The sequence below is a fragment of the Perca fluviatilis genome, chromosome 16 (assembly GCF_010015445.1).
Source record: "Perca fluviatilis chromosome 16, GENO_Pfluv_1.0, whole genome shotgun sequence".
Classification (NCBI taxonomy): domain Eukaryota; kingdom Metazoa; phylum Chordata; class Actinopteri; order Perciformes; family Percidae; genus Perca; species Perca fluviatilis.
Genome location: NC_053127.1, coordinates 5,114,001 through 5,129,421, shown reverse-complemented (window position 1 = coordinate 5,129,421; position 15,421 = coordinate 5,114,001). Strand labels below are relative to the sequence as shown.

Below are 15,421 nucleotides of genomic sequence, written 5' to 3'. Positions count from 1 at the left end.
TCAAGCCTTCTGTCTGTACGGGAAGTCACAGAAACACTCACATCCTGTTAGATCCCATTCTGATTTGTTAAAATGTTTTCAGACCCATATATCAGTTTGTACTTCGTACTCGAATTTGGATTGATCACAACAGAGTAATCGAGAAAAAAATTATTTTGCACTTCAAGTTTTGCAAGTGCATTATTATTTTTAATAGTTTTACTTCCCGGAGTTCGCTACCTGGGGAAAAAACAAATACTTTCACCTCGTAAATGGGTGTTTTAAATAAAACCCCAATCTTTTCCCTAATCTTAGTCATTTTGATGTCTAAACTTAAGTGTTGTGCCACTTAAATGCCACGGTAGCTGAAATGACTGGCAGCTCACCTTGCTCTATAGCCAACGTCATATGACCGGCCCGCGGTGGCCTAATTTTATAGTAAAACTCTTTGACTCTAATATATCGACACAATTAAAAACAAGAACTTGGCTTTATCCAATGTTTACATTTCTGTTCTGGACATTTATTCAAAGTTTGGCATATAAAGATAATGCCTCATTTGCACATTTAAACATAACATTTGAATAAAACTTGTAATACATAAAACAATTGTCTTAAAGTCAGTAAACAACTGGGGAAAGTTTCATGCTGATAATTGTTCAGCCTACCATCCACTCTAAGTCTCTGAAAAGACTTAAAAGTCTAAAGTGTGACACCATCTCACATCTAAACACAATTTTTCTGAGTGTTCAGTCACAGACTAGAAGATTTTACTACCAAGACTTCAAATATATATATATATATATATATATATATATATATATATTGATAATATCAAACACGTTTGATTTTGTGACTAACACAGCTGGGACTGAGTTTTATGACCACCTTTCACCAAATGATTGAGACAACTGGAGCGCCCCAACCCAAGCAAGACTCTCAGGATTTCATTCTATATTGGAAATTTGTCTGCGACAGTTTGATCGCTTGAAAAGTCGTTTGGTGTCAGGTCGGCATTAGTTAATAACTCACAGGGAGTTAATTTTGAAAATTGACTGAATGCTCTAGCCCAGGGGTTTTCAATAGGTGAGGAACACCTCCCCTGGGGGGCGCCAAAGAGCTAAAAGAGATAAAATAAATATTTATGCAGCTATATTGATATTGGTAATTGTGCATGCGTGTATTAGCTTTAAAATGCGTTGTTTCCTCGTCCCAAGTCAACAGAAGTCAGCATTAAGGGAGGAGACAGGACCCAGCAAAGAATTTAGGAAATATGATCCTGAGTTAAAGTTAGGTTTCACCTGGCCTGCTGCAGTGTGACAGAGACTGGGAGAAATGCAGATAACACGTTTATGGTTGTCTGTGGACAGCGATTTCCCCTAAGGCTTTGAAAGTCCTAATCCCCTTCACCTCCACCTACTTGTGTGAGTGTGGGTTTTCCACACTGACCCTGATTAAAAACAAATACAGATCAAGGCTGCAGGTGGAGGACGACTTGCCTTTATTTCTCTCTGCAGTGCAGTCCCGCATTGAACACCTCTGCGCATCAAAAGCGCGGCCTCTATGTTCCCACTGACAGACACACCGTCAGCTGATTTTGCCGGGGCTTCAGCCCCGAATGTTTTGAGTGTAGCCCCAAATGTATTTTGGAAAGTTGAAAAATATGAAACCGGACGTCGCTTAATGTCTACTCGCCTGTAAAAAGCTCAGACGTAGAGCAGCGTACAGCCATTCCCTAAACGTTGTCTCATTCAGAGACCCAAACGCGGCTCTTTGTCTGTCAGAATGTCTGAGATCTACCATATTAGCAGACCAATAACGTAATGCACAGCAGGCTATGGTGCAGGTACAATATTATAATATAGTGACTTTACTCTTGTAATAGCATTTTATAACTTTATTTTTTACAAAATACAAGGACTCCTCCAAACCTCAGAGAACACAGATGGGATGAGTTATATGTTGAATGTGCACAAAGTTTTGGACATGAGCTGAAATCTTGCTCAAATATCTGAAATATTACAATCCAGGGGTTTATTAATACATTAAAATAAATAATGTATAATTGAGGTTACTTCCTCAACAAAACATACAAAAAAGAAGGTAAGAGTAAATGATGACTAGGCTACATGTGTGCTGACTCAGATATAATTAGAAAAGCAAATCTACAGGAGAATAAATAGATGAACGCAATACAGAAAGCCTGAGAGCCTTACTGGATGTATAATTGAGGTTACTTCCTCAACAAAACATACAAAAAAAAAGGTAAGAGTAAAAATGATGACTAGGCTACATGTGTGCTGACTCAGATATAATTAGAAAAGCAAATCTACAGGAGAATAAATAGATGAACGTAATACAGAAAGCCTGAGAGCCTTACTGGATGTATAATTGAGGTTACTTCCTCAACAAAACATACAAAAAAGAAGGTAAGAGTAAATGATGACTAGGCTACATGTGTGCTGACTCAGATATAATTAGAAAAGCAAATCTACAGGAGAATAAATAGATGAACGCAATACAGAAAGCCTGAGAGCCTTACTGCAATATATTCCATTATGTTTTTATATTTGGATTGTAATCTGTTTCCCTTTACATAAACATATTTCCAGCAAATTGATTCAGAAAAAGTTAGAATAGGTGCATACAAATTCACCAGAATGCAGGAAATGAAGTGTTTAATGCTCAAAATTTTCAGGGGGTGGATACCCAGACCCCCCGCATCATAACACATGTCAAGCATATTTTGGTGACTTGTGGTTAGGCCCACTTTACAATGAAGGATTTTAAAAGTAGCCTCAATAGGCCTGCATGAACTTGGAAATGATTTGCTCTTGCAAAGAATCGTTTATGAACGCACTTTTAAAAATTGTGGAAATTCTTCAAATACAACATAAAAAAATCTTTACATTTCATCAGTTATTGAAATTCATCATTGTCTGGATAACACAAAAGACGGCATTACTGCAGAGGTGTGTGTGGGTTAGGACAGGCGGACGGGATTTTGGGGAAGGGGGGGCTCGGCTGTCCTTACCTACTCTAAGGGGAGGCTCACATTCACCCAATTTGAAAACCCCTGCTCTAGCCCTTCCTCGCCCTCTTTGGCCTGTAAAAGGCGCGCTATGCAGTTTTGGCCATTTCTTCTTCTCTTCGCTTTTGCTCACAGGTTTCTCTATAGAGCTCCCCCTACAGCTTTGGAATAGATATTTGGCAGCTCCTATGTTTACTTGTGTCTGACTCCTCGCTCGGTCAGTCGACCGATTCCTCTTTCCTTGTTCCTCCAATGTCCAATGCTCTCCTAGCTTTCTGCTTGCTCCATGACGATAGTGTGAAAAACTCGCTGGCCGAAAGTTGCAAGGGTGGTTTTTCCGCTCACAGGCGCTAGAGGGAAGCGAGACGACCACCTTTCAAATCGAAAAAAGTCATACAACAATTCCAATGTCTCCGAAGCTGTTCAGTTACGGTACATTAAGCTAAAAAAAACCGGCATAGTTTTCCTTTAAACACCCCGTAGATTTTGACCCATTTTGATAGCAACCTCACCTTTGAACAGCATGTCAATCAAATCACCAGAACTGACTTTTTCCACCTCAAAAACATTGCCCGTCTCCGCCCATCACTTACATTCTCTGCTGATGAAATCTTGATCCGTGTCTTCATTACTTCGAGAATGGAGAATGGACTGCAATAGCATTCTATATGGGTCGTCATCCAAAGTAGTAAGTAAATAAACTTCAATACATCCAGCACTCTGCTACTCATCTGATCACCCATTCACACTCCCATGACCACATCACTCTGGTCCTCCAGAACCTCCACTGGCTCTCTGTCCCACAAAGAATACAATTCAAAGTCCTCCTCACTGACAAAGCCCTTCACAACAAAGGCCCCCCTCCTATCTCATGGAAATATCTCCCCAAATGCATCCGCGACTGCCCCAATCTGTCCATGTTCAAATTGTCATATTGTACTGTATTTATGTAGTATGTGTATTTCCTTTTAAACATTAGAGTGATCAATGTACGTGTACTCAGGACATCACGGCCTCCGCTTTGATTTTAATTTCAGTTTTCTAGTCTCTTGTGAGTTCAATTTTGGGGGCTCATCCGAAATCAATACAACACGTAACATGCTGTATCTTGTATGTATTCCAGATGTTTTTCGCCAGGGCACCACATTGACTGCTGCTGTTTATTTTTGACTTCATGGTATTTCAATACCAAATCGCTGGAGTGCCCATTTAATTAAAACTAACAAAATTAAGATAATGAAATTAATGATAATGAAAACGACTGAATAAAAATACAATTTCCATATATTTAAAAAAAATATATTTTTTGGGCATTTTCGGCCTTTATTTTGATAGAACAGTTGAAGACATGAAAGGGGAGAGAGAGGGGGGAACATCACGCAGCAAAGGGCTGCAGGTCGCAGTCGAACCTGGGCCCACTGCATCGAGGAGTAAACCTCTATATATGGGCGTCTGCTCTACCAACTGAGCTATCCTGGCACCCTCAGTTTCCATATTTTAAAGAAATGTATTTCATGTTTTTACATAGAGTACTGAAAATACATTTCTTAACTTTAAAATTTGTTTTTTTAGGTGTATATATCTTTCATTAAACATTAAAAGCCACAAAATACACATTTCATTTCAAATTAAAGATACAAACTAAATTTGTATTATAGAAAATTACTGTATTTTTAAGTCTTTTCCAGTTATTTTTCAGGATTCTTTGTCACCCCAGGTGAAAAATATTATTGTTTATTTACAGTGTATCTCACCACAGTGTTAGTCATTTACCTTGCTCTAACAGTACCATGATTTCACTGATTCTGTCAAATTAGAGCTGCAAAGATTTAGTTGTCAACTATTAAATTAATCTGCTAAGCTATTAGCGGTTTGAGTCATTTTTTAATGGAAAAAAAGGAAAACTTCTAAACGAGGACCACAATGGAAATAAGTTTGTAACTTTCTTGTGTTATCCTCGACAGTTCTGATAAATGTACAATGTCACTGTGTTGGCATTTTGTCTAATAAATCAATCAATCAATTCTGTGACGTCAGCTTGTTAAATTGTAGGAAAACGATGTGCCCGTTGACCGGTTCTGGCCTGGCCTAAAAGGCCAGATACTATTCGACTCCAATTTGTGGTAACTGCACCATGTAAGCGTTACATGGTAGACCAGAATCAAATTAAGACACAGGATTCGCTTGGATGAGTTACATCAAAGCTTTTGTGAATGATATTGCAAATATTACAAAGACACAGACATAGTGCCGTCTGGCATCTGATGCCCGCTGACTCAAAACCTCATACTTTTATCCATTTTTTTGTCCATCCTCCTTGCACATCCTTGGTGGTGTTGTTATCAGTTGGATGTAGTCCACGTCTGTTCATATTACTCAAGACAAGTGTGAGTCTTATCTTTCTGCAGACCCAGGAACGATGAGAGTCAAAGTCACCCTATGACCTGAATTTTACCTTTCAGTTAATGCAAAATACATATTACAGAGTTGTGTTGTTCTCTGCTCCTCCTGATCTGAGAGTCTTTTTAATCAGCTCAATTATTTTCCTGGTGCCTGTAGTGTGCCATCTGTACTGTACGGTGTTGTGATAAACGGCAGTATGTTTTTCATGTAAGCATACTCCTATGGATGTACAGAATTATGACTGTGGATACTACAACTACTACATTTGATCCTTGTTTTTTTTCAGTTTTATGTTATGTGTCTTGTACTGTTTTTGTCTGTAAAATGTACAAATTTCAATAAACACATAAAATAAAATATTTTCCCAGTCCGGTGCTCCCTTTCATATTTATCAGGTCAGATCTTCCTCTCACAGATACTCAGGAAGAGCAACTCCCTTTCAAACTTATGAGGTCAGATGGCTCTCTATCAGATAGTCAGGAAGATCAGAGAACAAAACCATTCATGATCTCTACACATATTTTCCACAAAATATATCCTTCAAAATGTAAATATGTTCTAGTTTCTTCACTCCTCTGTGTCAGTAAAATGAATATATTTGAGTTGAGAGACCAAACAACTAATCCATCGATCTTGAGAATAATCCATCAATTAATCGACAATGAAAATTACCTTTAATTTAAAAAAAGATATAAGTATACAATACACAACTAGAAGAGGATAAAACATGCAACATGTCAACTCAATTTATTGTTATGGAACAAAGTTTTAATCCTCTGCCGGATCTCTTTGTTTTGCAGACCGTAGATAACAGCGTTCAGTGCCGCCGGACGACATCTCCCATGATAAGCGCGCCGCATTCCTGAATTCGTATGAATAGAAGATGACTACCTACGACCAGATGAGGGGCGCAGGTCTGCGGCGCTTTGCTGTTCAGAGCTTTGTTTTTACTACTCAAACACACCATGGCGATTCTCAGGTAGGTGAGCGTTACGCTGCCGAGGGACGAGCCTAGCAGCACCACCGTGTAGCCGAGACCATAGATGTTATTGATGAGAATGCTTTCACAAGACAGTTTGAACAAGGACGCGTTGTCACAGAACGGGTTGAAGATGACTGACCTGCAGCGTGACAGGCGGACGCTGAGCCCCACGAGAATTGCTACCATCACGAAGATCGTTCCCCACGCTGCCGCCGACAGCGACACCACCATCCTTCTGGTCATGACGGCAGCGTAGCGCAGCGGGTTGCAGATGGCCACATAACGATCAAAAGCCATGATCATGAGCACCGTCTGAGAAGCCCCCATATGGAGGTGAACACAAAACGCCTGAAAGGCACAGTTAATGTAATGAATGTACCGTTCTGAGTCTGAAATTAAAAGATCTCGGAGGACATGAGGTATAACTATTGTAGCCCCAAAGACATCGTTGATGCTCATGTTGCAGACGAGCAGATACATGGGCTGCTGGAGGCCCTTGCTCCGAAAGATCAGCACCACCAGGCCAATGTTGGACACTATGATGAAGATGTAGATGAGGAGGAGGAAGATGAAGGCGGGAATATAGGACTGGGAGGTTACGTTTAATCCCTCTAAGATTAGAATATCCCCAACAAAAGTGTTATTTCCCATTTCTCGTCTGTCGTGTCAGGATAAAAACTCTGAATGTATAACTGCAGTTGTATCTATATGCAGTTTTAGTTACAGAAAAGCAACAAGATTTAAAAAAAACTCTAGGGCTTTGCTCGCCTGAAGTAATTGTCTTGATTTAAATTGACAGATCTGTAAAACTGAGTTTCTCCACAAGATCTCACTGTGACTCTTTAAAAGGTTAGAAAATGTTTGAGTTCCAGGAGATCGGCGTATGCTTTCACCCGCCAATGTCAAATAATAAAGATATCCAACAACTTGAGTGTAACTGATTTCATCAATGAACAATTTCCTTTAATTAGGGCTGTCATCAGTTAAAACAAATCATAGTTGATTGGCTGATTAGTTGATTTAGTCGACAGATCTCGACTTAAGAAATCTTAGTCGACTCAGAGGCAGTAGCCCTAAAAAAAGTCTTCATAAAGTTATCACAGTGAATATAAACATGTCTACATCACAATAACAATGACAGGCTGTAATGTGACACAGAACTTTGTTATTCTGAACTGTTATTATCATGAATTTGTTACAGAAGCATCCAACATATTAAGTCACTGTGTCTGATTTTCTCCCTCATTCACCTATATTACAAAAACAGCATTATTTCTTTGCTTAAAATGGCATTTAAAGATTTCCAAAATATCCCAGGAACGGCTGTTTCCAGAAACAATGTCCCAGTTACACTATGAAGAGCTGGAAGTCAATTTGCTTCAACATTTGTCTATCATAAAAGTCTTGAATCAGATTAGGAAAAACGTCCAAAAGAAACACTTTTGAAAGGTTAAAAAATCTAAGAAACTTCAGGTAGAGCAACAAAAGGTAGATCCCTTTCCAAGGACAGACAGATACATCGATGTTGAATGTCTCTGAGCTGCACAAACTAACTTTCTTTCGAGAAAAGGCAGAAACAGAGACACATAAAACGTGACAAATACGTCAATAACTACTATATAATTTGGGTGAATCAACACTTTAAAAAAAGCTTAAGTGGCAGGTTTTGTGCGCACAAGATTAGATTTCTTTCTGAACACGTTATCTTCCACTTCAGTGAGAACTCTTCTATAAAGCTGCGACGGAAAATGAAGAATTCTTTCATTCACCTCTAATGCATTTGAGTGAAGGCAGAAACAAAAAAATTGCAAATAAATCTATAACTGCAATATCATTTGGGCGAACCGACACTTTGAAAGAGCTTGAAGATAAGTCAAAAGTGCAAGTTTTGTGCCCAGATTAGATTTCTTACTGAAACATGTTAGGGTTATCCTCCACTTCGTGGAGAACTCTTCCACAAAGCTGCGACAGAAAATAAAGAATACGTTCATCTCAGAAGATGCTGTAAATTAATTAAAACATAGATTGTATTAAACACGTATGAGAAAACACAACCTCCCTCCACCTCAGACCAGAAGTGAAACTGCAGACACTTTTATTCAGCCCTCAGCTGCAGCGTCACACGCTGACAGGTCAACTTGTTGCCTGGCACCCATTGATACTGAGCATGTGTATCTCCTGTAGGTTGTTTTTAATTTAAGATATTGGCATAGAGAGTGGGCACCAAGAAGTAAGTAAGTAAAGCTTATTTATATGGCACTTTATGAATAAAAGACATAAGAATATAAAATCAGAATGCCATAAAAACCGTGCTCGATGATGTTTTAAGGCCCCAATGTTGAATTCAAGGCAGCGCTGTGACCGCCGACTTCAACTTCAACCCTAACCATTGCCTAATCCTAGTACCTTTCTGGCAGCACTGCCTGTAAGACGATGTTGGGGGCTTAAAACTCCAAACACCAAAAACCGTTGTCTAACTAAAAGTCTGTTCTAATAACAAAGAAAGAAGCGTTTATTTTTATAAAGAAGCTTTTATTTATTAGTCACATACAGTATAACCATATTCGGTAAAATGTATTCAGCCCAGTGGTGATTTTTGACCCTTTTAAATTTCATCTCAGCCCCCATACAAATTATAATAACAATTTATTTTTTTATTTAAATCCATTTCAATGCGTCAAGTCAGATTTTGCGAACTTATCTGTTAGTGACAGAGGCTAAACAGGCCTGCTCTACCAACTGAGCTATCCTGGCACCCTCAATTTCCATATTTTAAAGAAATATATTTTATGTTTTCACATACAATACTGAAAATACATTTCTTAAATTTAAAATTAGTTTTTACAGGTGTAAATATCTTTCTTTAAACATTAAAAGCCACAAAATACACGTTTAATTTCAAATCAAAGATACAACCTAAATTTGTATTATAGAAAACTATTGTATTAAGTCATTTCCAGTTATTTTCCGTGATTCTTTGTCGCCCCAGTGTATCTGTATTAGTCATTTACCTTGCTCAAACAATACCATGATTTCACTGATTCTCTCAAATTAGAGCTGCAAAGATTTAGTTGTCAACTATTAAATTAATCGGCAACTATTATCGGTTTGAGTCATTTTTTAATGGAAAAACAGTAAAACTTCTCTGATGTTAGCTTGTTAAATCTGATTATGTTCTAGTTTCTTCTCTCCTCTGTGACAGTAAACTGAATATCTTTTGAGTTTTTGACAAAACAAGACATTTGAGGGTGTTATCTTGGACTTTGGGAAACACTGATCCACATTTTTCACCAATTTTCTGACATTTTAGAGGCCAAACAACTAATCCATCTATCCAGAGAATAATCCACCCATTAATCTACAATAAAAACTATCTTTAAAAAAAAAAAGATACAAGTATACAATACACAAGTAGAAGAGGAGAAAACATGCAACATGTCAAGTTACTTTATTGATATTAAACAAAGTTTTAATCCTCTGCCGGACCTCTTTATTTTGCAGACCATAGATAACAGCGTTCCTGAGGTCGGCCAAAAGAGGGAAGCGGTGCAGGATCACAATGAGGAAGACGGACAACACGAGGATGACGTACACGACCAGATGAGTGGTGCAGGTCTGCAGCGCTTTGCTGTTCAGAGCTTTGTTTTTACTACTCAAACACACCATGGCGATTCTCAGGTAGGTGAGTGTTACGCTGCAGAGGGACGAGCCCAGCAGCACCACCGTGTAGCCGAGACCGTAGATGTTATTGATGAGAATGCTTTCACAAGACAGTTTGAACAAGGACGGGTTGTCACAGAACGGGTTGAAAATAACTGACCTGCAGCGTGACAGGCGGATGCTGAGCCCCACGAGAATCGCCACCAGCACGAAGGCCGTTCCCCACGCTGCCACCGACAGCGACACCACCATCCTGTTGGTCATGACGGCCGCGTACCGCAGTGGGTTGCAGATGGCCAGGTAACGATCAAAAGCCATGATCATGAGCACCGTGTGAGAAGCACCCATATGGAGGTGAACACAAAACGCCTGGACGGCACAGTCGATGTAATGAATGTACCGTTCTGAGTCTGAAAATAAAAGATCTCGGAGGAAATGAGGTATAACTATTGTAGCCCCAAAGACATCGTTGATGCTCATGTTGCAGACGAGCAGATACATGGGCTGCTGGAGGCTCTTGCTCCGAAAGATCAGCACCACCAGGCCGATGTTGGACATTATGATGAAGATGTAGATGAGGAGGAGGAAGATGAAGGTGGGAATAAAGGACTGGGAGGTTACATTTAACCCCTCTAAGATTAGAATATCCCCAACAAAAGTGTCGTTTTCCATTTCTCGTCTGTTGTCAGGATAAAGACTCTGAATGTATAACTGCAGTTGTATCTATATGCGGTGGTTATAGTTACAGAAAATCAACAACATTTAAAAGAACTCTAGGGCTTTCCTCGACTGAAGTAATTGTCTTAATTTAAATTGACAGATCTGTAAAACTGAGTTTCTCCACAAGATCTCACTGTGACTCTTTAAAAGTGTAGAAAATGTTTGAGTTCCAGGAGATAGCCGTATGCTTTCCTCCGCCAACGTCAAATAATAAAGATATCCAACAACTTGAGTGTAACTGATATCATCAATAAACCATTTCCTTTAATTAGGGCTGTCATCAATTAAAACAAATCATAGTTGACTGACCGATTAGTTGATTTAATCGACCGATGTCGACTTAAGAAATCTTAGTCGACTCGGAGGCAGCAGCCCTAAAAAACGTCTTCATAAAGTTATCACAGTGAATATAAACATGTCTACATCAAAATAACAATGACAGGCTGTAATGTGACCAGAACTTTGTTATTCTGAACTGTTATTATCATGAATTTGTTACAGAGGCATCCAACACATTAAGTCACAGTGTCTGATTTTCTCCATCATTCACCTATATTACAAAAACAGCATTATTTCTTTGCATAAAATGGCATTTAAAGATTTCCAAAATATCCCAGGAACGGCTGTTTCCAGAAACAATGTCCCAGTTACACTATGAAGAGCTGGAAGTCAATTTTCTTCAACATTCGTCTATCATAAAAGTCTTGAATCAGGTTAGGAAAAACTTCAGAAGAAACACTTTTGAAAAGGTAAATAATCTAAAAAACTTCAGGTAGAGCAACAAAAGATAGATCCCTCTCCGAGGACAGACAGATACATCGATGTTGAATGTCTGTGAGCTGTACAAACTAACTTTCATTCGAGAGAAAGCAGAAACAGAGACACATATAAAACATGACAAATAAGTCAATAACTACTATATCATTTGGATGAATTGAAACTTTAAAAAAAGCTCAAGTGGCAGGTTTTGTGTGCACAAGATTAGATTTCTTTCTCAACACGTTATCCTCCAGTTCAGTGAGAACTCTTCTAAAAAGCTGCGACAGAAAATGAAGAATACTTTCATTCACCTCTAATGCATTCAAGTGAAGGCAGAAACAAAAACATTGCAAATAAATCTGTCACATGCAATATCATTTGGATGAACCAACACTGTGAAAGAGCTTGAAGATAACACAAAAGTGCAAGTTTTGTGCCCAGATTAGATTTCTTACTGAAACACGTTAGGGTTATCCTCCACTTCACGGAGAACTCTTCCACAAAGCTGCGACAGAAAATAAAGAATACGTTCGTCTCACAACATGCTGTAAATTCATTAAAACACAGATTGTATTTCACACGTATGAGAAAACACAACCTCCCTCCACCTCAGACCAGAAGTGAAACTGCAGACACTTTTATTTTGCCCTCAGTTGCAGCGTCATACGCTGATAGGTCAACTGTTGCTTGGCACCCATTGATACTGAGCATGTGTATCTCCTGTAGGTTCTTTTTAATTTAAGATATTGGCATAGAGAATGGACACCAAGAAGTATGTAAGTAAAGTTTATTTATATGGCACTTTATAAATAAAAGAAAACATAAAATCAGACTGCCATAAAACCCGTGCTCGATGGTGTTTCAAGCCCCCAATGTCGAATTCAAGGCAGCGCTGCGTCCGTTGACTTCAAGGCACCTAACCTTAACCCTAACCCCTAACCCTAAAAATTATAATAATGTATTTATTTTTGGATTATTGTTTGGGCATTTTCAGCCTTTATTTTGATAGGACAGCAGAAGACATGAAAGGGGAGAGAGAGGGGGAACGAAACGCAGAAAAGGGCCACAGGTCAGAGTCAAACCCGGGCCCGCAGCATCGAGGAGTAAACCTCTATATATGGGCATCCGTTCTACCAATTGAACTATCTGGGCGCCCGAATTATAGTAATTTTTTTATCAATTTCAAAGCTTCGTGACAGAGGACAAACAATTACAGGTTAAAAGAAAGGTTTAATATCCTGTGTCGCTGTCGCTGATGCTATGCACCTGTAACCACGTCAAGGAAAGTTTTATTTTTTATTTATTTATTGTTTACACCTCATTATGAAGTCCTCTACAATGAAATACAGTCACTCTTTACACCGTTTTAGCTGTATTTTAACCGGACCCGTCTCCGTTGTTTGTAAAACTTTCCTCCGCTCCGTTAGCTAACTTCTAGTTATTTGTAGTGTTACCGGCTAGTTAGCCTGCCTGCTAGCGGACCCCTCAGGATTTTTGCCTCCTTGGAATTCTGTTCTATATTTTGGCAGCAGTGACGGACTATCCACAGCTTGCTGACACAAGCAGGAGCACCTGCATTGTATTTCGACTTCGGACAGGTTTTAGGAGAGGACCTCCGTCAACGTTGGTACTAGCTAAACTAGCGAGCTACACGATGCCCCCCCTCAGCTGTTCACCTGGCTGTGACTCGTGCCTCCTGTTCAGCCAGAAGATAGTGGAACTTGAAGCCAGAATATCGACTCTCCACCAGATCAAGGCAAGTGAACAGTTCCTCAACACCATTATCATTGGAAGTTCCCCTCACACACACACTAATGTCGGATGTCTTGATTCCACTCTGCCCTGCACTACTCTCACCCCACCACGCACTAATACAACCTCTGTCCCTGTTGTCTCTCCTCGGCTTCTGCCGAGAACCCAGCCAGCTCTGCTGACCAGCTCCACTCCACACCAACCTGAGCCATGGCGTATAAGCAAGCACCAGAGCAGGCGGTCAGGACAACACTCAGACCCACCCAACCCCTATGACTAGAAAATCGCTACAACATTCTGATGAACGATAAGGAGTTACCTTCTCTGCCACGTCCCTACGCCGCTCATCCTGGTCCATCCACACAGTCGGCACGCCCTCACTCCTGCCCCCCCTCGGACTCAAAAACTTCCACGCTGGTCATCGGAAGTTCGATGGTCAGGGACCTCTACATTCCCCCTTCACCTAGCGGCCCTCCAAGGTCTACTGCTTACCTGGTGCCAAGGTCTGTGACATCCTGCACAAACTTCCAAGCATCCTCGCCGGCCACGCTATAGTCGACAACATCATCGTGCATGTGGGCACAAACGACATCAGAGAGGGACGATCGACAGCACTCGGAGAGACATCACCACACTCATCACCACCCTGATGGGCACAGGAAAACGGATCGTCATCTCTTGGCCTCTACCTACCTACAGGAAGGGTGCTGAGAGATGGTCTAAACTGTTCTGGCTCCACACCTGGCTGGAACCACTCTGCACTTCCCTGAGCATTCCCTATGTCGACAACTTCAACTTGTTCTGGGAAATGCCCAGCCTGCTGAAGCATGATGGTCTCCACCCAAACCGACACAGAGCCAGGCTGCTATCTGACATAACGACCACACTGAAAGGCAAGTATTGACATTCTGTTGAAAATATCACAGATTCATGCCCCCCAGGTATTGATCCTGATAGCACTATACAAGTGGATGAATCTGATAATGTTTTCTGCAGGGTAACATGTACGACTAGTACTATTCCAGTTATAATCAACAATAGACCATACAAAGTGGCGAATCCCATAAGTAATAAGAAGTTGACTGCAAACATAGTCAATTTAGCATCCAGTTCACGTCAGCCACAGCCTGTCCCAAAAAATTAGACGGTGTCTGTTCCTCGACTCAGATCAGTTAGATCAAAGGTAACCAAGAGAGGGGCAATACTTAACCTAATTGGAATTAAAACTACCTCTGCAATGATAGAACATGATAGGAAAATTAGATGTGGACTATTAAATATCAGATCTCTATCTTCTAAAGCAGTACTAGTAAACAAATTGATATCCGATAATCAAATTGATCTATTTTGTCTTACTGAAACCTGGCTGGGCCATCAAGAATATGTTAGTCTAAATAAAGCCACTCCTCCCAGTCATATTAATACTCAAATTCCTAGAAGCTCAGGCCGAGGAGGGGGAGTTGCAGCCATGTTTGATTCAAGCCTGTTAATTAATCCTAAACCTAAACTAAATTATAAGTCTTTTGAAAGCTTTAGTCTTAATCTTCAACATCCAACATGGAAATCAGTACAGCCAATTATATTTGTTATCATCTGTAGTCCTAAAATCAGACAAAGTACTTATTGTAGGTGATTTTAATATCCATGTGGACGTTGACAATGATAGCCTTTGTACTGCTTTCAACTCACTACTAGATTCAATTGGTTTCAGTCAGTGTTCATGAGGCCACGAACTGTTTTAACCACACCCTCGACCTTGTGCTGGCATATGGCATAAAAATTGATGTATTAGTATTCCCGCAAAATCCTTTATTATCAGACCACTTCTTAATAACTTTCGAATTCTTAATACCCGATTATATGCAATTAGATAAAAGCTTTTACACTAGATGCCTATCTGACAGTGTTATAGCTAAATTTAAGGAAGATATTCCAACAGCACTAAACTCATTACCGTGCTTTAATACAACAGGGGACTTTTATGTAAACTTTAGTCCCTCTCAAATTGACAATTGTGTAGATGGTGCTACGGCCTGCCTACGGACTACTTTAGACTCTGTTGCTCCCCTCAAAAAGAAGACGATGAAGCAAAGGAAACTTGCACCATGGTATAACTCCCAAACTCGTAAATTAAA

The 15,421-nt window shown here is 39.9% G+C and overlaps 1 protein-coding gene and 1 pseudogene across 1 annotated transcript; both read right to left on the bottom strand.

Moving 5' to 3' along the window:
• Window positions 1-6,150: 6,150 nt before the first annotated feature.
• LOC120544294 lies at window positions 6,151-7,046 on the bottom strand (annotated as a pseudogene).
• A 2,787-nt stretch (window positions 7,047-9,833) lies between these two features.
• Window positions 9,834-10,727, bottom strand: LOC120544292 (olfactory receptor 52N5-like). Its single transcript, XM_039777928.1, has one exon. It carries the CDS (start codon window positions 10,725-10,727, stop codon window positions 9,834-9,836), a length of 894 nt encoding a protein of 297 aa, XP_039633862.1.
• Between the last annotated feature and the right edge of the window lie 4,694 nt (window positions 10,728-15,421).

Coding starts and splice junctions, on each gene's coding strand:
- LOC120544292 (XM_039777928.1), bottom strand. CDS start 10,727: ATGGAAAACGACACTTTTGTTGGGGATATTCTAATCTTAGAGGGGTTA.